This window comes from Puntigrus tetrazona, chromosome 12 (assembly GCF_018831695.1).
Source record: "Puntigrus tetrazona isolate hp1 chromosome 12, ASM1883169v1, whole genome shotgun sequence".
In the NCBI taxonomy this organism is placed as follows: Eukaryota; Metazoa; Chordata; class Actinopteri; order Cypriniformes; family Cyprinidae; genus Puntigrus; species Puntigrus tetrazona.
Window position 1 is genome coordinate 568,049 of NC_056710.1, and position 26,065 is coordinate 594,113.

General features: G+C 37.5%; 1 protein-coding gene across 6 annotated transcripts in view; it reads left to right on the forward strand.

Annotated features, from left to right (window-relative positions):
• arhgap27 (Rho GTPase activating protein 27) overlaps positions 1-25,900 on the forward strand; it is a 27,491-nt gene extending 1,591 nt beyond the window's left edge. The window contains exons 1-18 of one of the 6 annotated variants that reach the window (XM_043254004.1): positions 3,346-3,524; positions 13,195-13,245; positions 15,354-15,815; positions 16,760-16,969; positions 17,115-17,195; positions 17,794-17,901; positions 19,475-19,546; positions 20,864-20,931; positions 21,241-21,325; positions 21,406-21,507; positions 21,588-21,686; positions 21,777-21,891; positions 22,485-22,610; positions 22,699-22,797; positions 23,549-23,626; positions 23,833-23,961; positions 24,572-24,677; positions 24,765-25,900. In XM_043254004.1, coding sequence (XP_043109939.1) covers positions 3,399-3,524; positions 13,195-13,245; positions 15,354-15,815; positions 16,760-16,969; positions 17,115-17,195; positions 17,794-17,901; positions 19,475-19,546; positions 20,864-20,931; positions 21,241-21,325; positions 21,406-21,507; positions 21,588-21,686; positions 21,777-21,891; positions 22,485-22,610; positions 22,699-22,797; positions 23,549-23,626; positions 23,833-23,961; positions 24,572-24,677; positions 24,765-24,939 — 2,292 coding nt within the window. In that variant the 5' untranslated portion in view covers positions 3,346-3,398 and the 3' untranslated portion in view covers positions 24,940-25,900. Of the gene's footprint in view, positions 1-1,034; positions 1,924-3,345; positions 3,525-11,283; positions 11,548-13,194; positions 13,246-15,353; positions 15,816-16,759; positions 16,970-17,114; positions 17,196-17,793; positions 17,902-19,474; positions 19,547-20,863; positions 20,932-21,240; positions 21,326-21,405; positions 21,508-21,587; positions 21,687-21,776; positions 21,892-22,484; positions 22,611-22,698; positions 22,798-23,546; positions 23,627-23,832; positions 23,962-24,571; positions 24,678-24,764 lie in introns of those variants that run through there. The other 5 variants (XM_043254005.1, XM_043254001.1, XM_043254006.1 and 2 more) reach the window with 5 other exon arrangements.
• The last annotated feature ends 165 nt before the right edge of the window (positions 25,901-26,065 follow it).

Here is a 26,065-nt window from a genome sequence, read left to right on the forward strand (position 1 = left end):
TGCCACAAGTCACAACCAAATTTTTAACTTATAATAGGCCTCTCAGTTTTTATTTGGCGTACTATTTATACGCACCTTCATGAGATCAGGTAGGACTAAATGTGCTGTAGTGATTTAAATAAAAACAAGTAGCTAGTACTTCTGCTTCATCTCTGTCTCTGCTTTCTGGTTTCATTTAAGTAACGAATGTATTATACTACATCTTCACTGAAAATATCGGTTCGAAATCACGGCAATTTGTACATATTTCACGAGGCGGCTAATTTTTTTTATTTTACGCCGCCTAAACCTACCCGTCTGTCAAATCATACAAAAGCGTACGAATTACCCAATACGTACGAATAGGCCGTGAATATTTTGGCGTTGGAAAGTATTCAGCTTTGAGGTCGCCTGCTGTTACAAATCTTGACAGGTTTCTCCCATCTCTCTCCGACACACCTGTGGTTCTCCGGGTTTGTCCGCATTCCTCCGTTTCACAAATATTTTGTGTTCGGAATATGATAGTCCCACCCCTTTAAAAAGTCATATTTGTGAGCTAATAAACAGTATTTTATCTCATACCTCTTATGTAAATATAAATTAAGTGGATTTCAGGTTAAATACTCTGAAAGGGCCCTTATTTTCTCTCCTTTTTGTTCTAAATATGCACTAGATATAAGCGGCACGCCGACTTTATATATGACTGACAGTACACATAAATGTTCGATTTGGCTAATAATCACATCTTCTTGATGTGAGGATGGTTGCTAAGTGGTTAAAAAGTCTTTTTTGGGCCTTTTCTGTGTTTTGTTTTTCTTTTATGTCCTGGTAAGTCTGTCAAGTTTTGTTTTGTGTTTTGCTCTGATTGATAAGACTCACACAGACTTATGCATAGTTGTTTTTATTTTTGTAATGTTTTGTTGCATTTCATTTGCTTTTTGTTATTTAATATCCTTTTTCTAGCAAGTCTACTCTTGTCTTGTTTCACGTTTTATAATTTGAGTTTTTGCTTTGTCTAAACTTCTTATTTATTTCATATTTCAATTTTTCTTTAGATTTCACGATGACTCTTTACGGACCCTGATTTCCTGCTTGCACTGAACACCAGACATACAACAGGTTTGGGATCAACAAACGTGGGCCGCTATGTCGCTTTCACAGCAGGTTCTGGTGAATTACGAATACAAATACACTGCTCGAGATGGCCGAGAGGTGTCCATCAAACCCAACGAGCACTACATCCTAGTAGCCAAGACCAATGAAACCTGGTGGCACGTTCGGAGGGATGAGTCCGAAAAGCCTTTTTTCATCCCGGCGACCTACGTGACCGAACTCCCACCTGAGACCAACCAAACCCAGCTGGACCCTCCGAAAGAGTTCAGTGAAAGCGATTACCTCAAGTCCACCTCGGAGACGGCTCCTGATAGTCTTCCCGCCATCATTGAGCCCGCTGAGGTCACACTCCGAATCCCCGCATCTATAAAACGAGACACAGAGAAGGATGGCCATAGAATATCGACGTATATTATACCAAAGGACCTCTTTGAACCCAAAGGTTTGGATCCAGATCCCGTACAGACTGAAGCAGAGGCCGGTCCTGTGCCTGAACCCCAGATCTACGACACCATTAAAGACAACCCTGCTTCTCCAACTAATGGGGAGACACCGCCTTCTATCATACTGCCGCCCGTTACAATTAACGCAACTCCATTGCCTAAAATGGAGATAAAATCGACCCCAAATGCAACAGAAAGGCCTCGAGTGGACTCGCAAACCCTGGATCAGGATATTCAGATGCTCAACAGAGCCGGCTGGGGTGATATCTGGAGCGCCATGAATAAAGAGGAGAATGTGTATGAGAGTTTGGATACAACCAGTGAAGCAGAATCCTCAAAAGCCGGAGATAATGTGACCGTAAAACCCGTCGCACCAGATAAGAATATGGTAAGTAATGCAAAGTAAAGTTAAACAGCCATTTCTGATTACGTGGGAAAAAATAACGGCAGTCAGCGTCCTTTCTTCGCAAACGATGCAGACTGTTAATTCATTATGAAATTTCAGGGACGACCCTGCCTACTTTAGTGCATGCTCAGAATGATTTAGCTGCTTTTCTTGACCACACGGGGGCACTGCCTGCAAATTAGCATCTGAGCCCACGAAAACAAAACCGCAGGCAAGTGATGATGTCTCAGGTGTCCAGAAAAGAAATTAAGAAAAAAAAGAGAAATGCATGCATTTTATCAACAGTTGATTGATTAGTTAATTATCTGTAAAAGAATGATTATTTGAATGCCTCTGCGGTGCACTGATCATAAAGTATCTGAATGCGTTTTGTTGTAGGACAGGGACATCTTACCCCATAGGTCTCACCCCATTTAATCGATTTTAATCATTTTAATTCACAAATCTTAAAACATTATGTATCCACAAATACCCCATTAGCAAACATTTGATATTCAGCGTAACGTCATATGAGCCATCTTCTATATTTCTAACAGCAGGGGTCATTTTACCACATCCCAGCTAACAAAAATATGTTGTACATTTGATGGGAAGTATTTCTGAATATTCAAAACGTCCAAGTTTTCCATGCGAACATTACCTTTTCATTTTATCGTGTTATTTTTAGTATTATGGATTAAGACATTCTGAAGAAACAACCCGTGAACAATACAAATGATGTTTTAGAGCTAATGTTTCAAAAACATTAGATGAGGGGCCAGCTGCGTAAAATTAAAGCCAGGTTTGTAGTATCTTAAAAACTAGTATGACCAGCTAGCCGCTAGCCAAGTGGAAGACTTATATTTTGTATTAATCTTTTTTTATTAACTTGTATAAATAAACTTTTATAAAGAAAGCTTTAAACGACCGTTACAGGGAGAGATTATTCATAACTTTGAGAGCCCTGCCCTTTTTTTTACCCTCCTGAACGTTTGGTATAGGTTATGTTTTGTTTTTAAAGAAATTATCAACTTTCTGAAAAATTAAAGTAATTAGTTTCGGCGCTCCTGCAAATTTTAATACTTTCAAATTAATCAAACGTACGTTTTGTGAAATAGCTGTGCTATGTAAACAAGTGTAAATGATTCATAAATAAATCGCTTACGCTTTACGGCACGCTCGAGCGGGCTACTGTTGCTATGGTTACATCCTCACTAGTGTTGTGAGGCGAGTAACGGACGACGGCGTTTGAAACTTTCCTCATTTAATAAGAAACATTTAAAGCTGTTTACTGGCCAGGTATAAAACGGGGAGTGGGTCAAACTACACCGAGCCCTAATAACTCGCTTTCTAGAAGACAAAAAACGTATTCGGATGTAGCTGGTGTGTTTCCACGTTTAAAGAGGACGTGGTTATTAGCGACGTTTCGACCCCAATCAGACGCCCAGTCAGACTCCATTTCTGGAGCTCCCTGCCAAATGATCTGCATGTCAATGGTTTGCTTGTCTGTTTGCGTGTACGACCGCTGCCCCTCACCGGCGCAGAACCGGCTTCCCCATCCGTTTAGTCTACCGTCTACCGCCGATCTCAAAACGCTCTCTACGGTGCGTATGGAAAACTTTGATTAGCCTACTAGAGGTAGTATAGAGCTTTACCTCGCCGTTTCCGAGAGAAACAAACATGCGGCACGGATCTAAATATAAGCCAGCTAATTTGACTGCGTATGGGGGGAAGGGGTTTTCAAGCGTACTACCAGAGTCAAATGAAGAGCGCAACAGGTTAGGTGAGTTGCTGCCGAGTGCCCTAGTGAGTGCGTGCGGCAGCGTAGGGAGGTACAGTACCAGGCCGTTTGCGCTTCGCAGCCACTCCCACAAACACACCTGATTCCCGGAGGCACGGTGAAAGCACGGCAGTGTTTGAAAAGATGGATTATAAACAGTGGTTCGCCACGAGCTGGAACATCGTTTGCTTGTTTTTGTGATTTAACGCGCTTGTGGACTGAACGTGCAAACACCTGCTGTAAGGTACGACAGGATAACCTCGCGCTTCCTGCTGAGCAGTCTGACAGATTTGGGGATATGCATTTTTTTTTTTGTATTTATTACAGACTAGCCTGTAAGTGCATGAGACTATCACGATAACGCGAAGATTATAAATAGCACGATTAAAATGCGTGCAAATTGAATGCACATCTTCTATAAGATTATGCCTTCTATTATGTTAATTTCTAAATGTAAAAAAATGTTGAGCTTAAAGACAGGAGGTTCTAAGTGGTGTAACTTTCCTTGGGTTGTAAGAAGGAAAAGTAATAGGCTAAGTAAATAAGCAAATTAATTAATATTTAATTAAATTGTAACAATTATTTATACATATTTATTTATATTTATTTAATATAAATAAGTGGCAGAATTAAAAACATATTTTCTGACTACTTAAAAGCAAGTTGTTCGTAATTATATATCGTATGATTCGAAATATAGAACAAAAATCCCAAATCAATGTATGGGCAGCTAAATTGAGTTTAGAATAAATAATTCTTTTTTTTTATTTGTAAATATGTGTTTGTGCATGTGTTTGAAAATGCTTTAATTGTATGTAAAAAATATTGTTAGATTTAAAAAAAAAAAGTTTATTTATGTGTTGGTTGCACCACTTAATCTATTCTGAAACAATCTGAAAACATAGATTATAATTTCTATGAATTTTGGCATTTTTAACTGTTTAAGTGTTTATCTAGACTTCCTTATTAATTATTGACTCGTATATTATTGACAAAAGCATTACCATCTAATGCATTTCTTTGATATTGTACAGTCATGGTAGGCTTGGAAGGCATGAAAGGCTTTTTGCTGTGTGTTAACGTCCCTCTATGAAATGAGTGGTCAGCAGGTGTGTGATATACACACACCGCAGAGCCAAGAGCCTTTCGATGCTGCTTAAGATAACTGTGCATAACATGCGATTGTCTTCATATCTTTCCTAGAAGTGTCCGTTTCAGCTGGCCTGAAAGCCTGTGCTTCTTTCCTGTGGGTTTTAGTTTGGTGGGATAGCGCAAAAAAGCTCTGGAGGCCTGCCAGTGAAGTTCTGGTTTCCATAGCGATGGCGGCTTCGGCAGTGGCGCGGCTGAGGTGCCATTCAGCTCGACGGGCACAATGCGCAGCGCTGGTGTGCAGTCCCGGATATGTAGGTCAGCTTATGCTAATGCATCTCACTCAGCGCTGTGCACCAGAAGACCCCAGATCCCGGTGCATGTGCACGGCTGGAGCGTCACGCGTGAGTGCGAGCAGCATAGGTGGAGCGGTTTGAGCCTAATCTAATTGATGCCGCTTTAGTAAACGAATCCAAGTGCAAATATTTGGCAGGTATATCCCCTGCTTGTCTTTCCATTAAAACATTGCCAAGCGATCGCAATCCTAAAACGGTGTGCATGCTGCATTTTTATCAGCGCTTTGCATCTCTAATTCTTGTGCTATTTACATTTTCAGTGTTATAAAATATCCTTTAAATACACAAACACAATTTTAGCAGTGCAAAAGGTCACCGATTAATGACTGCGTTGTTGCTGAGTTGCGTCTGCCTGTAGTGTTTATATCTTTGCGGCTGCTTCCCTGCGCTCGTGTGCTCATTAATGTCTTTGTGCTTCATTTAGTAATTAGGACGGCACTTTATAGGTGGACAGATTAATTTTAGCACAGTATTACGCCGATGCAAATTTCCACAACGTACTCCTGTCCACGTCGTTCGAAACAAATGTCCCTCTCTTCCAGTAACTCACCGCTATACAGACTTTGATCAATGTTGGTCGGTTCTTCAGCAGATTAATTGGAGCCCAATAACTTTTTGAGCCTTTTGTTGCTTTTTCAGCTTATTTCAGCATGGCTGATTCTCCATTTAACAAAATATGAGAAGTTCCACCAGTTTGTTTTGACGCCGCAGGAAAAGCTGGTCTGCGTGCTATAATTGGGCAGCCGCCGTAAGCAGTGTCTGCGCCGCTTTGTAACGTGTCATCAAATTATACTCCATTGAAAACTATTTGAAACTTTAATTATTATTAGGTTATTATATATTCTATTTGAGAGATTACATATTTGTCGCACCACGAATCTGTTTATATGTCAAACATGTTTAGTTTTTTAAACAGGGTGAATAACTAATATAATATTATCCATCTATCCGTTTGCCAAATCACTTGTAGGGTCACAGGATGTTGGATTCTGTTTGGGGCGAAAGCAGGAAATTGCACTAGATAGATTATTATACTATATTATGTGATATTATATTAGCTTCACTGCTAATTGAAAGTAGTTTAAAAAAGGCAAAATATGCGTAAACTTCCTCAACGGATAGATTGAGGGTTTTCAGGTCTGTTTTTTTTTTCACTGGGCTTGTTTGTACAGTGGGGGGTGAATATGGGAAGTTTCGGCTTTTGCTGTTGGATAATTAAATCCAACCCAAAACTGAAGAATCTCTCAGATGTTTTTTGAAAAGGTGATTGGTTCACGTGCACCGCTTGTACTGGAGTGCTACAGCGACACGAAATGGCTTATTGTTTGAATTTATTGCAGAAATTTGAAAGCTGAGACTTTGTTTCATACCAGAAGTAACCTGCTCTGTCTTGTCTGTTAGCTCCGTGATGTAGGATGTGAGATCGGCTTGGCTTGTCGGACATAGCAACAGTAACTAAGGGTCAGTTGGCTAGAAAGTGTTACTTGTGAATCATATTGAATGTTTTTATTTAATCCATGTCATAAAGGGATGGTACACATTGTAAGAAGTTTTGAACTTTTAGTCACCTCACTGATAATGTTAGAGTGTTTTCCACTTTTAGAACAGGATGTGAAACTTGAACAAGAGCATGGTAACACATTTTTTTTGGCCACGCAGCTGTCTGCACATGACTAAAAAAAACTTAAAGGGATTGAAATATCATAAAGACATAAGAAATCACCCATATCACAGCAGTATAATTTACAATAAAAAAATAAAAATAAAAAAATAAAAATTGTAGTGGTAAGTGGTAAAAACAATTATTCATCAATGCAAAAAATGCTTTTCTAGCCTATGTTTTTTTTGTCTCGTTTCCAGCCAAAATATAAAAAAATTCTTAAATGATTTTCTAGACAAGTAAAAATTATTGTCTTATTTTAAGAAAAAACAAGTCAAAATTAAGTGGCTTTTCGCTTATGCCAATTATTTCAAACTGAAAAAAATATTATTTTGCTTACCCCGTTGACAGATTATTTTGCTTGTAAAAACTTTATTTAATTTTGACTTGTTTTGACTTTTTTTCTGAAAACAACAAAATAATTTTTATTTGTCTAGAAAATCCTTCTTGATTGATGATATTTTGCCTGGAAAGAAGACAAAAAAATCTCGGCTAGAAAAGTATTTTTGCTGTTGTGTTGTGTTCAGTGCTACAGTGGTGTGCTTTAAAGTTTTTGCATTTGCCACAGAATGTAAATGTGAACATACGTTTGAGAGAGGGGGAAGAAAAGGTGTGTGATGATGGGCAGATAATGGCCGCAGTGTGCTGTTGGCTCTTAGACTTTTAGTTTTCAATGAGGTAATCCAGGATTCCAGGCCATGATTGGTGATGTAACACAGAGGGGGAGCTGCTGGGTCCCGTGAATGGCCCCTCTGTAAAAATGTGTGTGTGTGTGTGTGTGTGTGTGTGTGTGTGTGTGTGTGTGTGTGTGTGTGTGTGTGAAAAGAGTTCAAGACGCTGAATCGGCAGCCTCGATTTCATTGGTTGATTAGTAATTCGATTAAGTAATCCGCAGCATGCCGTCCCCTCTGTGCACCCTACAATCACTTCTTTCTGAACTTATTGTAGCTGTAAATTCCTTGGCTATCAACATTTTAGACAGAAGTGATGTTTCTGTGTAACATGACGTTGCACTTCAGCCGTCCTTTCAGTGTCATTTAAAATCAGACTGTGTTTTTATGTAGAGTCTGACTGAAAGTCCCGTTTCCAAATGTGTAGTGTGCAAATGTGCAAATGAGGCCAGTAGATAATAGGTTATTGCAGTCACATTATCTGTATAGAGTTATGCTGCCTTTACATGCTTTTGGAAATGTCCTGTTTTCTACTTCTGAATACGTAATTGCGAGTTTGTTGTAGTGGTTTGTTGTCAGAAAGAATAGGAATCGCAGAGGACCGAGTTTTTGCCTAATTCTTGGGGAAATCTCACTAAAGCCAAATGTACTGAAGATATAAAGTCGATAATACTTAGATAAAAGGTGCTAAAGTTGTCGCTGGGGAAAAAATAATGATTTGTACCTTATTTACCATTTAAAAAATGGACCTTAATGCTAAGAATATGTTAGTAGCTAATTTAGTACCTAAGAAAGGATAGAGGTTTTTTGATTATACAGCAGGTTTTCAACAAAATATAGCGTCCGATATAAACATTACAAGCAGCCATATAAACAATACAAGCGTTTATGACACGGCCAACTCGTAAATTTGAGTCTACCAGCTGTAAATACAGCTTGAGAGGTGTTCGTGTGCAATCTTCAACTAAACTTCTGTTCTGTTCTGTTGGACAATAAAACGGAAATACCTGGTTTAGACCAAAATCATTTATTAGTATGTTGTAGGGCAGGGAACCTCAAATCTAGCCCACAAGTCTAAAATCTAGCCATATCTAGCCAAACACACTTCAGAAACATAAAATCATAGGTAGGTGAGATTTATCAGGGTCAGAGCTAAACACTGCAGTCCATTGAACCCCCAGGGAAAAAACTGAGGGACCTTAGGACCTCCTTTTGTGGCCAATACAGCATCAGTTTGTCTTGAGAATGACCGATACAAGATCTGCACAGTGGCCAGAGGGATTTTAAGCCGTTCCACTTGCAGAACATTAGCCAGGTGATGCTGATGTACGAAACCTTTTCCTGACTCGCTGTTCCAAAACACCCCAAACTGGCTCAATAATATTCAGATCTGGCGACTATGCAGGCATTCAGAGATGTTTAACTTCACTTTCAAAGCACTCTGTCAGTCTTGGTATGTATTGGTGCATTATTATCCTGATACATGGCACCGCACGGACATCTAGAATGATTCTGTAGTATTGGGCCTAGGGCATGCAATGATATTGTAGATCAAACCATCCCCGATCCACCCCCATGCTTCACCCTGGGCATGCAACAGTCTGCGTGGTAAGTTTGTTTCAGACTTCTCCACATCATTACTCTCCCAGAGGCAGTAAAGGCAGTGAAGGTGGACTCATCAGAGACCAATTCAAGAGTTAAACTGCTGGTTTCATTGAAACCGACATTTTTCATATAGCAGCCCAGCCATGTTTATTGACCCCTGTGGAGCTCCCGATGGACAGTTTTGGTGGAAACAGGAGTTCATTTAATTCTTCAGTGAGTTGGGGCGGCTGTGTTTTCATGTTTTTTAGATACAATCCGGGTTAGCAAATGGATATTCCTTTCAGACAGCTTCCTCTTGTGTCGACATTTACTCCTATTGGATGTGGATTCCTGATATTATATTTTCATGGTTGTATACTGATATAACTCTGAATACTGTAGCTCTCGATACATCACTAGTTTTGTCTCCACCCAAATTTTAGTGGCGTATAGTATCTCATGGGCGGTAAATCGCCTGAGAAAGTGTGTTGGTTTAGAAAGGACCTGACTGTTGTTCACATTCCTGTCTGCACGGTGGATTTCATACCATTGATGCTTAAGGAGAGAAACTCTTAGCTGCTGTCAATCAAAAGCAAGGATTCTCTCAGGGTAAAAACTGAAATTGCAGAGTGTTATAAATAGTACAGGACATTGCGTTACACATTAACTCATGTCTTTCCTGCTAATTTTTGGTGTCTAATCTGGGCACCTTGCTAATGTTTCTAGAAGAGTTGTGTGCTTTTATTTAGCCCGACTTGGTAATATAGAGGTCATATAGTTGTAGGCTGCAATGCTGAAGATTTGAATAACAAAACTTCTTATGAATAGTAATCCTTAAAACAGGCTGGAGCATTTTTACTTTAGGCTTGTTCCAGGAACTGTATATGCCTGGCTTTTGTCACTTGCCCACGTCTATCATTAGAAGGAGGAAAAAGAGTTTGATCATAGGTGTGATATCCAAACTTTAGGATCTCTGTGTCTTCTCGACCACAGACAGGGAAAACAGTGTTATTTCAAATTTGCAAAGATTGGATTTCAGACGAGGAAGCTGCTGTCCTGCTTGTCTGACTGCTTGCATGTAGTTGAGCAATTCACCCTACGTATCCTAAACATGTTTCCTGCTTTAAACATTGCTGAACATTCACAGTTGAAATGTTGATTGGCTCACACAGTAACTCTCGTACTCTGCTCTTTAAAATACACGTCGTTTTACCTGTCCGTCAGCTTTTCATGGCTTGTATACCTGCGTTTTTTTTACATTTGAATCTAAATATATTGTTAAAGGCAGTAAGAAATGGAAAGTCACCTCATCTATTGTAAACGCATGTTATAGCTCCCTACAGTTCGATCTATTTCAGCTTCATTGCAGCTTTACTCTAAACCATATTAAATTGCATAGAATAAAATGCATTGAAAAAAGTAAGTTTTAGTAAACTATAAACATAATATGAACTTGATCTTTTCTCATATACGCTATTTATTTTATAGCTGTAATCTCTTGCTGCTAGTCAAGATTCATGTCTATTTAAATATCTCAAAGAATGCGGACTAGTTCCAATTTTACTTCCATAACACAATATGGATTCACAATCACGCTGCGAATGTGTCACATTTACAAGTGAAAGAGCACATTTAACAAGAAAAATAGCATAGTGAGACTTGAATTTATCCACTGGGAATTGTGAGCAGTTTGCAAAAATAACAACTGAATAACTATTTAGAAACATAAATGTGAAATTACTAGAAAATAATAGGAAAAAGGAAAGTTGTTTAAGGTTAATGTTTTGCAGAACGATTTCTTTCAAAAACCATGCACCAATGATTTGTGAACAATAAGACCAAAAACATTTTTTCGGGAAAATAACTGATTTTTTTTCCTTTTTCCTTTAAACTCAGATTAAAAAGACCAGCATCTGAGCAATCCCGTATTGAGAAATCATTGAGAAATGCTACTATCAAAATGTGTCATTTTAAGGAAATTGAGCAAATAAAGTCAGCGACTTTGGCTAGTGTACGTTCTGTTTTGATGAGGTAAAAAAAAGAGGAAGTCAAACAATTGATACTTGACGATACTAGATTTCTATGTTTGCTGTTACCTGAAATCAAGCGATTATGCACCACTTTTTATTTTCGACCCTCTTTACATATCTTTACATGTTCGTACGGTCATACCTCTCTCCATCCGTCTGTTCTCTTTTTTTCGCCCCCTTCCCCTTTCACTCTAGCAGAATAGCACTTCAAGACAGATGTTCATTAGTGGCGAATTCGGCTGCGGACGCAGAGGGTTTATATGTTTGCGTGAGTGTGCGCGCGTGCGACTCGGGGTCAGCTCGTTCACCACGATGCTCGCTGTTGGATAACTTGGAGTTTGACGGTTTGTGATCAGCTGTGCTGACTGATCTAAACAGAGACATGGTGGATTTCTACTCTAAGATCCGGATCAACCACCGGCCCAGAAGCGCAATGCCTCTCTCTTTGAACACACAGGTACGCCCGTAACCCGCTAAAAAGTCGGTCTCTTTGTCGGCTCTTTGTTGTCATTTTGACGGTTATCTATATACGAGTAGGTAGTGTTTTACTGTGGCGCATTTGTCGGACTTTGCTACTGTTATGTCGTTCTCAGTTAGGATGTGGTTTCTTCCTGTTGAGACACTCTCTCAAATGCACTTGTTAAACATCATCAGGATCACGCGTTTGTCTCCACAACGTCGCCCAGTTCGGTAAAACACTTCAAAACGTGGCGGCTGCAAGGCAGTTGACCTTTAGCGTCTCTGCAGTTCTGAATAGAAAAAGGAAGTTTTGTTTAATAACTCAATCAGCATCATTCCTAGCGTCCATAACGCGATGAACTGCATACTGTGTCTAACAATGCCAGTTCCTGCTTTATATGCTTCTCCATACATACACTGCTTCTTTCTCTTTTTTCCCTCTCAGTTAGCCTACTTGTACAATGACTTATACAGGTTGTGTGCCTGTCTCTGTTGGCCAGCGCATTCAGATCATCTAAATTTATCTCATAAAAAGGATGGCATACATTTAAGGCTGGGGATTTCATCGCTCCCTTTGCTTTAGACTGATTTAAAGGGATAGTTCAGCCAAAAATGAAAGGTCTGTCATCATTTACATACCCTTGTGTTGTTAGAAATCTGCTTGACTTTTGTGGACACGAAAGGTTAAATGTCAAAGAATGTGGTCAGTGCTCTTTTTTTATAGGATGAAGGAGAATGGGGATCCATTTTTTTTGGATACTTTTATGAAGAGAAAGCATTTATTTAAATATCTTGTGACACTGAGTGACATTTTGATCAGTTTAACACATCTTTGTTGAAAAAAGTATAATTTTTTTCTTTTAATATAATTTTGGATTGTAGTTAACTGTATCCAACATTCAGTAATGATGCTAAAAAAAATTCAGCTTTGGATCACAAGGAATTAATTATGTTTGAAAATATATTAAAATAGAAATATTTATTTTAAATGTGAATAATATTACAGTTTTACTGTATTAATCAAATAAATGCAAGACATTTATTTAAACATTTATTTTAATAAAATAATTATTTTTGAGTAGTATATGTCACAGCAGAGAAGAATCAACAACTGCAACTTTTAACTTAACTGATACGAAGACTATACATTTATTTTTGTTCATCACACAAAGCTGTTGAAATTGATTATATAGGTCATATTGACTTTCATTTTTGACCCTGACTGCCCAGATCCCCATTCACTTTCATAAAATGGAAATAGCGACCAAAAATTCAACACTTCTCCTTTCATATTTCACGGAAAAGGAAAGCCATATGGGTTTTTACGCATATGGTTTGCGTTGGTTGAGTAAATAGCATTTTGACTGAATTTAAATTTTTTTAGGTGAACTATCCCTATCCTGATCGCTCAGTGTTTTGTGCTGCTGTTGTTTGTGATGATTATAGTAATAAAGCTGTTTCCTGTCAGTTGCATTTTGGCACTTGTGGCTCAGAGACAGGCTTGGTCTGCACCAAAGGCTGGTAAATATAGACCCAGGATGTGACGTGCTGATGCACTATAGCCTTTATTTCCGCTGTTGTGCTTCGATTGTCACTCTTGCTCTTCTGTTTCTTTTCTGTCTCTGTCTGTCTCACTCTCTCACAGACGTTTCTCAGGAGAGGTGTGTCCTCGTACAGGCCTCTCTCGAGGCTAAAGGTGAGCTCAGTAAGCGTATAAACATCTATTCCACAGCCATCTTCATTCTACATGCACATCTTCGTTCTTCCGTATCGTGTACCGGGTGAAATATTTTGCAATCCCTGGTGGATAAAGGAACCCAAAGAGCCAACTAAAGCCTGTTACTCATTTTCACTTAACAGATATGCTTTTTATAAAAAAGGAGTACATGTCTTTGTGCTGCTTTTGCAGCACGAATGATTGAATACTATTTGTTCAAAAGAGGTTTATTGTTACTTTTCTTTGCCTGGCAGAAATCTCATAGGCCTCTCTTGAAGCTAGAATACAGCACATGACATGTTAGCATAGATAATTGAATCTGTTAGCATCTCGCTCAAAAATAACCAAAGACTTTCAGTATTTTCCCTATTTATACCGTGACTCTTCTGTAGTTTCACTAAAGTAGACTTGCAGTGGTCGCTGACCATGTCGACGTGTTGCTATGTGGTTGTTAAAAGTGTTCAGAATGGTTTTTAGAGCATTGTTATGTGGTTGTTAGGTGTACATACTAATACACATGTAACGTATTTGAACTTAAAGTGTGTCAAATATGATTTTCATTTAACTGCAGATAACATTAGTTAAATATTCGAATCCATTACGTTTTGATAATCGAAAGTGTTGTCTTTCAGTACGTATAACGGTTTTTTCACAAGGGCAGGCAAACACTGCTTTTAAATGTGGTTTTAAAATAGCAGAATCCTCAAACAACTACAACAAAACCCTCGAGGCCCACCAACACAATGTCCATCACAGCAGTGGTATTTACATACAGCAACAAAAACCGTCGGTGGGATCAGACGGACTTCATTCTCTTATTGGAACCATGCGAGTTTTATCTGCTGGGGTTTTGGCCGTCAGTTAAAAAAGATGAAAATCTCTTTGTGGTTTTCTTCTTTAACACTGTCAACTCTTGTTCTGTTTCCTGAGATCGGCGCGCAGGAAGCGCTTCTTTCTGTAACGGACACACGAGCTTCAGGCCTAGTGGAAATCACCTTGTTAGATTTTGCCTAGGAGGATTGTGGGAGGACGGTGTGAAATCAGACGCTCCAACCACTTTTGTTTTGCTTGTCGTTTGAACATTTGTGACACAATCACCTGTTTATATAAGGTCAATAGGACAGTGGAAGCTCATCTGGTTCAAGTTACTCATATGTCTTAGTGTCGCTTAATGATTGTGTAATGTGATCTCTTCAGTAGCTTCTAAGCAGATCATATTTTATTTTACTATCCAAAGCTGATATTTATAAATGGGTCAAAGACCAAAGAACAAAGTGATTTTATGTCCATAGGAAGCACCTTGAATAGAAGTAAAATGTCTACAACACGCTTATTCTGACTTGTACTTGTAAAATATATAAAAGAATAAGGGAGCATGTTAAATTGTATTGTTTGAGTAAAAACTTGGCGACAAATAGGCAAAACCTAGGATGTTGGCACATTTTAAAACTTTAAAATTATGACTAATTAGTATGTGGGGAAAGTAATTTGTCTATTAATGTGTCACAATGGGTTTTGTCACAAGATTGTGACACTGAATTACATTTTTAATAGGTAAATTTAGTAAAAAAATTTATACATTCTATCGCATATATTTTAAATAAAATCTAGAAATCATTTTGAAAACGGTTAATGCATCTTAAGATGATTGTCAAAACATTATTTTTAAAGTAACTATATTTTAGGTTAATATGAATAAAGATAAATCAGGTTTTAGATATTTTTCATTCATATTTTTAATAATGCATTTATTTGATGCGTTTTCTTTTAAAGCACTTACTTGAAAGTGAGAATTAACTTTATTAAGTAGCTGGAATAAACGTTGTTGTTTTTTTTAAATTAACATTATGTATTTAATTCTTTAAACAATTGTGCCTTTGTGATTATTTTATATATATATATATATATATATATATATATATATATATATATATATATATATATATATATATATATGCACACTTAAGTGTTTTTAAAATGGGCTTCTTGCAAAGAGAGCATCGCATTTGAACGTATTTAGCATCATGTCTGAAAACCTCTGCCTTGTTGTAGTGTATGCATTTATTGGTGTCATTTTTGTCCATCAGGTAGAGGATGACAGCGCTCTCACAGCTGTGTACGTAAACCTCCCCCGGGTGCGTCGGGGAACCCCGGATCCCTCCAGTACCGTCACTTCTCCATTGCAGTTCCCAGACCTTCCCGATACCCTTCTTTTAGATTCTGCGGGATGGGAGATCCATACTGACGACCAGAGCGGGCAGGATTACTACTACCACCCCTCTACGGGCCGCAGCACCTGGGAGTATCCTCTCAGCTTCTCCATGGAGTCATCGGTGGGGACGGAGGAGGCCCGTTCTCCTCCCTCATTCCCTCAGTCTCCCGTCGGCTCGCCCCTAGTCCCTTCTCCTCCGAGGTGGAGCTCAGAGTGGGAGAAGGTGCTGGATGAGAATACCGGCAGGCATTACTTCTTTAACCCCGTGTCGGGTCAGAGCTCCTGGGATCCTCCAGAGGACATCACCTCACCGGGGCCGTTTCTGGAAGATTGCCCGGTATGAAGGATTTATGTTATCATATTATGTTATTTGTATGGTATTTTGCTTGTGAGGGACTGACAGACTTTACGCTACCCGCTGTAGAAAAGTCCTTATCCTTATCACAACTCACAAGAACTGCTTGTGGAGGTTTTCTACCATTTAAAAAATATTTTTCAAAATATAGAAATCATACTTTAAAAATCTCTTTCTAAATACAGTTTTTTTATGTTATTGATAATAGTTGGTTTCAGTGTTTTAGTTAGTTTGGCTTATTTTATTGCTTGCTTTGTTTTATTTTTAATCATTTTAAGTCATCTTTGGATCAGATCTCAGAGTGTCAACCTGGAAATTATGTTTAGTATATCATGCAAATGATTTTATAGTTTTTAGATTTTATAGTCATATCATTCCTGGTGTCGATAGGTCCACAGCAATTTTTAAGAGCCCATGATTTTTAAAGAAAAAAAAAAAGAAATAATATTTTTTAAAATAGTTATTAAGCAAGATATTCATTGCATTATTTTTGCAGTCTAAATATTATTTTCTATTAATTATTATTTTTTGTTGTTGTTGCTGGTTTGGCTTATTTTATTTATTTTTTTTAATATATTTTTTTTCTTCTTAGATTTGATCAATTGTTCCCTAATAGTAGGGTAGTTTATTATATTGCTTACAGTTACATTAAAAATAGTATAATATTTGTAATGTATATGACAATTGAAAATGCCAAAATAATGCATTAAACAAATTGCAATGATATTTAATAATAATAACAGCTTCTCGCTCACCTTTTCTGCCAAATAAAGGGCAATAAGAAGTTTCCATTATGAAGATGTAATGTGTTCATTTAATTTAAAAACTGCATATAAAATGTAATTAAAAAATACCTTTTCGTATTGAAACTCAAAATGTAAAAATGTACATTCAAAAAAAAAATCATATTATTTTTATTGTCTTAGCCACCGCTTCCTGAGGAGGACTACCCAGCATCTCCAGATCTGGAGGAGGAAGCATCTCCTCTCTCAATGCCATCAGAGTATTCCTTGATTCACGTGAAAAAGGTCGCGATCCCTAAGGCCAGTCTGGATCACAGCGTCCCACCAGGCTGGACCCTCAGCATCGACCACGAAGGGGCTTGGGTCTTCACGAGCGACTACACGCAGGAGCAGGTGCAGGACGTGACCCCTGACCCATCCTTGTTTTGGGCTGGCTTACTTATTATTATTAGCTTGCTATTATTAGCGGGGTGCGTGATAGTATGGCTGTAGGCTAGCTTTGTAATTTGGTGAGCTTAATGAAGCGTCTTTTTAACAGTGGATCAAGTCCCTAGATGATCGAGGACGGACGTACTACTACCTTCGAGACGGCAGCAAGTCCCAGTGGAACTTACCTGAGGTACAGCGAGAACATTTTGGACCTGTTTTCAGATGTTCTCCTCCTGAAGGCCTGTATACACCAAGAATGATAGCTATGCATATTCTGTGATTTCTAAGCTGTAAGAAATAGCTCTGATTTCAGAGAGATCGTTTGAGTTATTGTTATAGTTATCGTTTTTTGGCCTGAACAGACCTTAAAGCTAATTTGAATCGTTCTCCTTAAGGATAGCTGAGAAGCGCTGTCTTAAAGGGATAGTTCGCCTGAAAATGAGTGAAACTGGGGCTTACAAGTTGGTATGAGCGCCAAATGACTTTCTATATGAAGTGAAAACACAAAATTATATATTTGGCAGAATGCCCATGTTGCCGTTTTCCTTTTATAAAATTTGGTGGTCATTATTACACTAGGGGAAAAAACTATGTGGTATTTGCTTTTATAATTTTCACTCAGAAATGGCTGGATTTCATAAAAAAAAGGGAATTAAATGAATTAAACTTACAATTTTGAATTACATACACTAAGATTTTTTTAAAGTGTACTAACACGCTCAAAAAAAAACAATGAAAATGTAATAAAAGTACCACTTCTGAATACAATTTCTCTCTCACACTTCTAGTACTCTGGAAGTCCAGGACAATATGGAGTGCGAAATGGGGCCACAGTCGAGCAGGATACAATGGGATCCAAGCAGACCTGGAGGCACAGTGCAGGATACCACGAAGATGTATGTACTCGCACATTTTCTCAGAATTTCCTGTGTTGAGCAGATCCAGCAGCCCACCCACACTCATAAACAAAGAGTGATGCCCTGACGCATGTGATGCACACCTGATCCTTCTCGCGTGTCCTTAGTGACCGTGTTTTCTAAATAGGCTCTAGTATGCACCTGAGACTCGGTTGGTTATAGAGCTGCTCTATTTACATCCCTCCTACCCACTCAGTTTTTTAGATCCTGTTATTTCAAGTATAAACTTAACATTTTTACTTTTGGCTGAACTGATTCACGGAGATTCAGTTGTGTTCACACTAGCATACTCTGATGGTGTTTACCTTATTGGTGCGGAGCTGAAAAATGTAGTTAAAATCTATTTAAATGGTCTTCTCTGCATTTGACTTTCTAGGGCATTGTTGTATATTGACACACACGTCATTTCGTGTTCACAGTGGAGTCTTCCATCGTGTCCATTACAAAAGTGCACAAAGACATTTACCACTGTATTGATTTACGTGACACGACAGGTTTAGAAGTCACACTATTAAATGTAAAAGTTTTCGAATGTAAAAGGTTTTTAGCTTTATACGTCGTTTCAGGTTTGTACAATGTGAGTTTTAGCTGCACATAAAAAAATAAAAAAATAATAAATGAGAATAAATTACAAGAACAAAGTCGAAATAGTACGAGGAGAAAGTCGAAATACTAAGAGAACAAAGTTGAAAATACAATAATTATTTAGTAGACATTAAAGTTATAATAAATATTTTGAGAGTATATTAGCCTATTGTGCATGCAAATGGTCTCGGTTGTGAGCACCGGGAGATTTTCCAAAGTCTCAACTTTCAAAATCTGTCAGTTTTATAGCCAAATACAACCAATACTGTCTTTATAATGTGTTTTGCTTCTGTTTGGGGGGCGTGTGAGTAAATAGTCTTTCTGATTACAATGATACATGCCCTTAAATTAGGCAATACTGTTTTTTTTATATTTTATTATATATCTCAGAAATGATAAAATAACTAATGTTAACGAGTTGGAACCCACCTAAAACTTTATACCATTTTATTGTTGTTTTTAATTCAATACATGTGAAGAATGAAAGGTATACTGACCCATGTCTATGACACTTGGTATGATTTCTGACATATATCTGTAGTGTATTAACCCCAGAGAAATGTTGATGCTGAGCTTATATTAAGATCAGTCTATTAATAAATACCACATTCTTGATATCAAGCTGTTTCTGCAAGTCCTTAAAATGGACTCTTCCAATAGGCTACTCTCAAAAACAAATTATACAATTTAAATTGTTAATACATTTTTTCCTGAAGCGTTCCGACTTGATCCTCATCATTTTGACTTTATTCTTGAAATATTTTGCCTTTTTTCTCATTACGTCAAATTTGATTTAATTGTATTTTTTGAGGTGGCACTAAAATGCGTCACGGGTTTTGCTCATTGTATTTACTAATTTACTAAGAAAATGCGGCGTAATTAAAATCCAAACACTGCAGCTGTGTAATAAAACTTTCAGTTTCTAGTATATTACTGTACTTACTTCCATGCTATTTTCTCTTAACAGAAAAGTCACTCATCATATCCTCAGCTTACGTCAGACAATGATATCTACAGCTGTCCCGAGATGCCGCATAATGTAAGACTCCACATTAAACATTTATGCCCTTTTAAATAGAAATTCTAATTACAGTTTTACAGTGAAATCCGTGAATGAAGGCATCGTCTTCAGGCGTTATTCATGTGGTCATTTTACACCCATAGCGTGGCTACTGGCATGAATTATGAGCTGATGAGCAGACGTGCCATGTCATTATTAAAAATGTTTTTCTCTCTCTTATGTCTGGGGTACGTTTTGGGTTTGGTAATGTCATTATAAAAGGGTGTTTCATAAATTGCACAGGAAGATGTAATTATGCAGTTACGCGGTACATGCCGAGTAAAAATATTTATGCAGGTTAGGACTAGTGGAGCAATCGAAAGTCTAATTAAGTTTCTGATTATGACTATAAGAATGACCCGTTTAATTCATTAAATACAGTCGGCACACACCAAACAGATCACATCACATGAAGAAGGATCTAAGATTAGAAAACATCTGATAAGGAAATCCTCAGCAGTATTATTTCACCACACTTACCCCTGGTGGTTACTGCTGAGACATACAGCCTAGTGGCTGCCGCCCTCTTAAATACATAGAATAAGCACCAAATGTATGATACACCATACCATGAGTTTTGGACATGATATCAAGACATCGTATTTTTTGTCGTTGACGTTTACGAGGGTAGTACTATAATATTATTTGAAATTAAATGAACTATTCAAACCAATAGCAAAATCAATGTCATTACTGTTCATTACATTTAACAAATAATTACAAAGAAAGGGCAAATAATGCATTGAATTAACGTGAATGTATTCCAATTAATGCATTTTAACAGTGTATATAAGCATATATACTGTACTAGCAAATCTCAACTGCGATATGTTGTCTATCGTTTATTGCACGGCTCTTTATATGATGTTGGATTTATAAGTATGTCCAGTTGTATTTGAATATACTCAAAAAAAAGCAACATATGAACTCAAATCTTATCTTAGCAGCCATCTCTAAACTGCTAAATGTGGCTATAAAGCATATAAGGTTCAGATAGTACAGTTTTACCGTGGTTAAGGGGTTTGAGCTCAAACTGTTCTTGACATTGTGCTAAAAAACTATTTTATTATACTGTATGTGCATTTTAAAGAGTAAAATGGAGCGTTAAATGCCAAAACCGTTACTGCACACTTAAAAAGGTAAAACAGTTAAGCAGTAATCTACATTTTCTGCTTGACGTTTTAAGGTGAACTTTAAAGGCTATAATTTACTTTACCTTCACGATGTCAGACATTGTCCCGTACGTTCTTCCGCACAGAGAAGCTGCATTAACTCAATAATTTATTATCATTTCAGGTTTCGAACTTGGAAAAGGCTGGAATCCTGAACAAAACGAAGGTGTCTGAAAACGGGAAGAAAATTAGGTAAAGTCAGTCACCATGAACTTCAATCAGTGGGGATATTGAAAGTGGTAACACTTTACAATAAGGTTCAAATAGCTTACCACATATATATACATGCAAAAAAGCATTTCTTAATCTCACTCAGTAGAAATCTCAACATGTCTTAATGCATCAAAATCGAAAATTCTATCTTTTAGTATTATTACATAAACCACTGTAACAATGAGCAGTTGTATTTTTATTAACTAAAATGAATAACAATGTTAAATGCATCGCTTACTGTTAGCTTTTTATGTTACATTCACCAATGGGTGAACCTTCATCCCACAGGAAGAACTGGAGTAATTCCTGGACGGTTCTTCATGGAGGAATACTGACGTTCCATAAAGATCCCAAATCACCAGCAGGAGCATCGGTGAGAAGCAAACACCGAATGTGGAGTTTACTTTATTTCATTTTTGTTACACAGCGCTAAATGCGTTTTATATCACGCAGGGCAAAACGAATCAGATAGTCCCAGAATTCACAGTGGACCTGAAAGGGGCGACGCTTAACAGGGCAAACAAGGACAAATCAAGCAAGAAAAATGTCTTGGAGGTATGGCCGTTGCTGGATGATCGTTCTGTATGTTTCGCTAGCGTGTTTCCCTGACGTTCCACGCGTGTTTGCTCATTCAGCTCAAGAGCCGCACCGGTGTAGAGTACCTGATCCAGTACGATACCGAGAGCATCATCACCGACTGGTATAAAATCATCACGGATACCATACGCCAGCTGGTGAGTGTGCGAAAAAGAGCACTGACAAAATCTGTTCGTTCTTTCGGGACTAATCTACAATCGTGCGTTTCTTGCGACGCTCTGGGCCAGGATCTGCGTCAGGATCCCGAAGCGCACCACTCTGAGGACGAGGAGGAAGTCGCCGACAAGTCCTCAAGCTTAGACAGAGAGGACAGACCCTTCGACAAAAGAACTATGAGCAATGGTAGTGCTTCCAATGATTTTTAACTCTCTGGTAGAAGTCTAATTTTAATGAAAGTAACGCATTTGTTTTGGTAATATTCAATCTTTTAAGTCGAGTCATTTTTGAGAATTGTTTGTAAACGCATTATAAATGTTAGAAATGCATTGTTGAGACATGCTACAAAGGCCGTGAACTATATAATACTTAATGGTGGCGTTATACCGTTTTTTACATTTTCGGACACGCCCACAGCATTTGAGAGCAGAGAGGGTTTTTCATATTTTATTTTATTTACTTCACATTTTTTTGCATTAAAATTTGGCTGGGAGGTTAATAACGCATTTTTATGTGGCGTGGCAAACTCAGAACACACATTTAATATTGACTTTAATATTTCGTAATTTAGGTGATGTTATGGGTGCTTGATAACATCGACGTTTTAAATTAGACATTTAAAGCGTATCATTTATTTAAAAAAATAACTGCAAAGATATTTAAAATCAGTAGGTTTAATAAAATGAATGTAATACCATTGACCTTTAAATGACGTATATATGTTTTATAGGTCCTTTTTAAACTATTTGAACATGAAAATGTACTTTTCTGTTCATTAGCGACTCGTCATCCTTCGTCCACTTCAACATCTGAAGCAGATCAGAAGAAGGTCCGTACCAAACTGAAGAAGTTTCTCCTCAAGCGGCCCACCTTACAGTCGGTCAAAGACAAGGGATATATCAGAGGTCCCTCATCCGTTTATACTGCTTTGTGTACAGAAGATGTTCAATGAAAAACGATTCTGATGTGACCTTTTTCATCCTTTTCCCACAGAAAATGTATTCGGATGTCACTTGCACAATCTTTGCAGCCAGGAAAGGACGAGGGTGCCCAGCTTTGTGGAGAAATGCATCCGGACAGTAGAGAAAAAAGGTGTTTTATTTTATTTATTTTAAGTGGAGAATTAAAGGGTTTCATTTTTAGCTTTCATAACCGGTTATTGCTGTGCATTGTTTAATATAGTACTATAGTAGTTGTCGAATATTAAATATTTAGTTATTTTATATGACCTCGCTGTCATCTAATCATTACAAACTGAAGTGTTACACTGGAATTAATGTTTGTTTTTTGTGTAAAGCCCTCCTACTTTAATTTGATTGGCCATCTCTGTCATTTTTACAAGCGCCGTTAAGTTCATTGCGCAATGGGTCTGAATTTTTTGTCCGTTTTTTGCACTTTGAAAAAAAAATTGACCTCGCATTGTGTCCATCAGGTTTACAAACTGTCTCTGAAAACTTCACAACCTGATAATCCCGCTCTTAATAAGTAATAACGTATTTCTTGATATCATCTTATCCTTAGTAACGCTCCTACCTATCTCTTATGACAGGATGGACCTAGTATTTTCTTTGTTTTCTCTTTTTAAGAAAGAAGAAAAATCGTCCTCAGATTAATTAATGCGCATCGAACTCAGTGTGCAAGATTTCTGTGCACGTAAAATTTTTAAGATGACGAATATGAGAGGAAGAGCAGTCGTCTCAGTCACGTTTTGCCCACCGCATCCGAAACGTTTTTTTAAATGCATAACAAGCATTTTGATAGGATGATGAATACGAAAATAACCTAAAAATGCAGCTGCTTACTAAATGGGCCTGAACTGATTTTTATTGCTGTTTTCCATCAGGTCTAGGAATCGATGGGCTCTACAGAGTTAGCGGGAATTTGGCGGTCATCCAGAAACTGCGTTTCAAAGCAGATCATGGTAAAATCCATCAGTGTGCCCCAGGATTTGATCATCTCTATTACAGCTTCTTAGTTTCTTCACTAATGCATTTGCATTAAGAAAGATATTATTCTGTTCGTAATTATTCTGATTAGTAATGCTTTTCCGTGACACTTCCACTTTCATTGACTGCTGTTGTCCCACTGTCCTGTTGACTCGCTGTGCTTCTCTGTGTGTTTCTCCAGAGGATCTGGACCTGGAGGAGGGAAACTGGGACATCCATGTGATCACAGGAGCGCTGAAGCTCTTCTTCAGAGAGCTGCAGGAGCCTCTCTTCCCTTACAATCTCTTCAATGATTTCATCAACGGCATCAGTAAGACCACCACTGAATGGATTTTACATAGAAACTAGATCTCTAGTTGCTCTCCAGGAAGCACATTTAAGACATCGATATTTGTGAACTCTTTTGGCAGACGGCCTTTCTTTAATTATCGAATTGAAATAAAATAGTTTGTGTAGCTCAAGTTCTGCTTACGAAAACAAGAGGAGAACACTTTCTAAAAACCTGCTCATTTTTCAGTTCTTCACTCAAATTATTATACTCATAAATACACGTTTGTAATGTAAATAGCGTATGAATAGTGTAACAGTATAATATTGTAGAGTTGTATTACGATTTATTGTAGTTTTTTTTTTTACTGTAGTGTTTTATTGAATATAATTGTTTTCATGAAAATATAATTTGTAGTGAAAATATAACAGATATGAAATAATCTTTTCCTCCTTTTTTGATTCCACAATGCTCACATTTTTATGACTCGTTTAATAATATTGATATCTTTATTGAATTTTTATTTGTTATTTAATAATTATGTTATTTAATAATATTTTTTTATTAAACATTTGTTATTTAATAATTATAAAACAATTTCGGTCTATCTATCTCTATATTTGAATTAATTTAATATTTTTCTTGTGCTTAGAAATCCCAGATTATTACAGTAAAATAGCACACATGCGAAACCTGGTACGGTCTTTGCCGCCACCCAACCGTGACACGATGGAGGCCCTCTTCAGCCATTTACGCAAGTACGTCGTTTACTTTAAAGGCACGCGTTGACGTATTTTTTCTAAACAAATCTTGGCACGTATCTACAGTACGTCTCTTTCTTTCAGGGTCATTCAACACGGTGATGAGAACAGAATGACTGTGCAGAACGTGGCTATCGTTTTCGGCCCGACGCTGCTCAAACCCGAGGTGGAGACGGCAAACATCGCCACTTACATGGTCTTCCAAAACCAGATCGTAGAGTTCTTGCTCAACGAATTCGAGTCGGTCTTCCACATGTGATTTACGCGAACTCGCACTGAATGCTAAAAACCCACTCGGATGCCGGAGGCGACGGCGCAAAAGCTGATCTCAGTCCAGTATGTGACAGATCCGCGAAGGAAAGAGCATTTCGCGGCAGGTTGTGAATAGAGATGCTGCAGAAATCTAGAGCAGCTGCATCTATGATTAATATATTAATATCACTGAAACGCTTTACATGAGCAGTTTAAATGTCGGCCTGCACATTTTAAAACTGTGTAGCTAAAACGTAGTTTAAAATAACGCGTTATGTTCGCTTTTAGACTTAAAGAGAGAGGAAGTTGTGTAAGAATATCAGTGATCTTTCTTTTAAAATAGTTTACAGCTACTCCTGTTTTTTCTAGCTATGGAAAAAGCGGGTCGGTTAAATAGTTAGTTTAACTTTGCTTTCCTTTTGGTCTTTTGTCTTTCTGTTGAGTAGTGAAAAACACTGCAGGTTTTTTCATTTGCAATGTGATATAGACAAATAATATTAAAATGTTTATGTTTAGGTGTCAATTTTAGTATATTATTATTATTATTATTATTCTTTAATACTTGCATCTGTAACATAGAACTTTACAAAGAAAGTACTGCAGAGCCTTTTACTGTAAATTGGAAATGCTAAGACTTGTACATTGTCATTAAAGGCGCAATATTTTCTTTTTCTTTTCTTTTTTTTTTTTGGTACCAAAATGTAGAATCTGAATTTGCACATAGATCAAGCATTAATATTTTATGAATATTGGCACACTCATAAAGTAAATTGTAAGATGTTTGAAGTGTGTGTGTGTGTGTGTGTGTGTGTGTGTGTGTGTGTGTGTGTGTGTGTGTGTGTGTGTGTGTGTGTGTGTGTGTGTTCGGCTGCGTGCACATGTGTGTGTGTGTGTGTGTGTCTTTAGAAAAGGGGTGTACATTACCCCAAGTAAGCAAGCTTTTAATAAATAACTCTTTTATAAATTAATTCTTCGTTGTTATTCACTTTTTTTCTTGATTTCTGTTGTGACTGTAATATTGACAAAATGATTTGTAGCTGTTAAAAGGTTCCAGCTTAGTTGGCATACGCAAATCATATGCTGCAAATTTAGGTTTAATTTAAATCAAATAAAAAAAGGTATGTTTGGTAAAT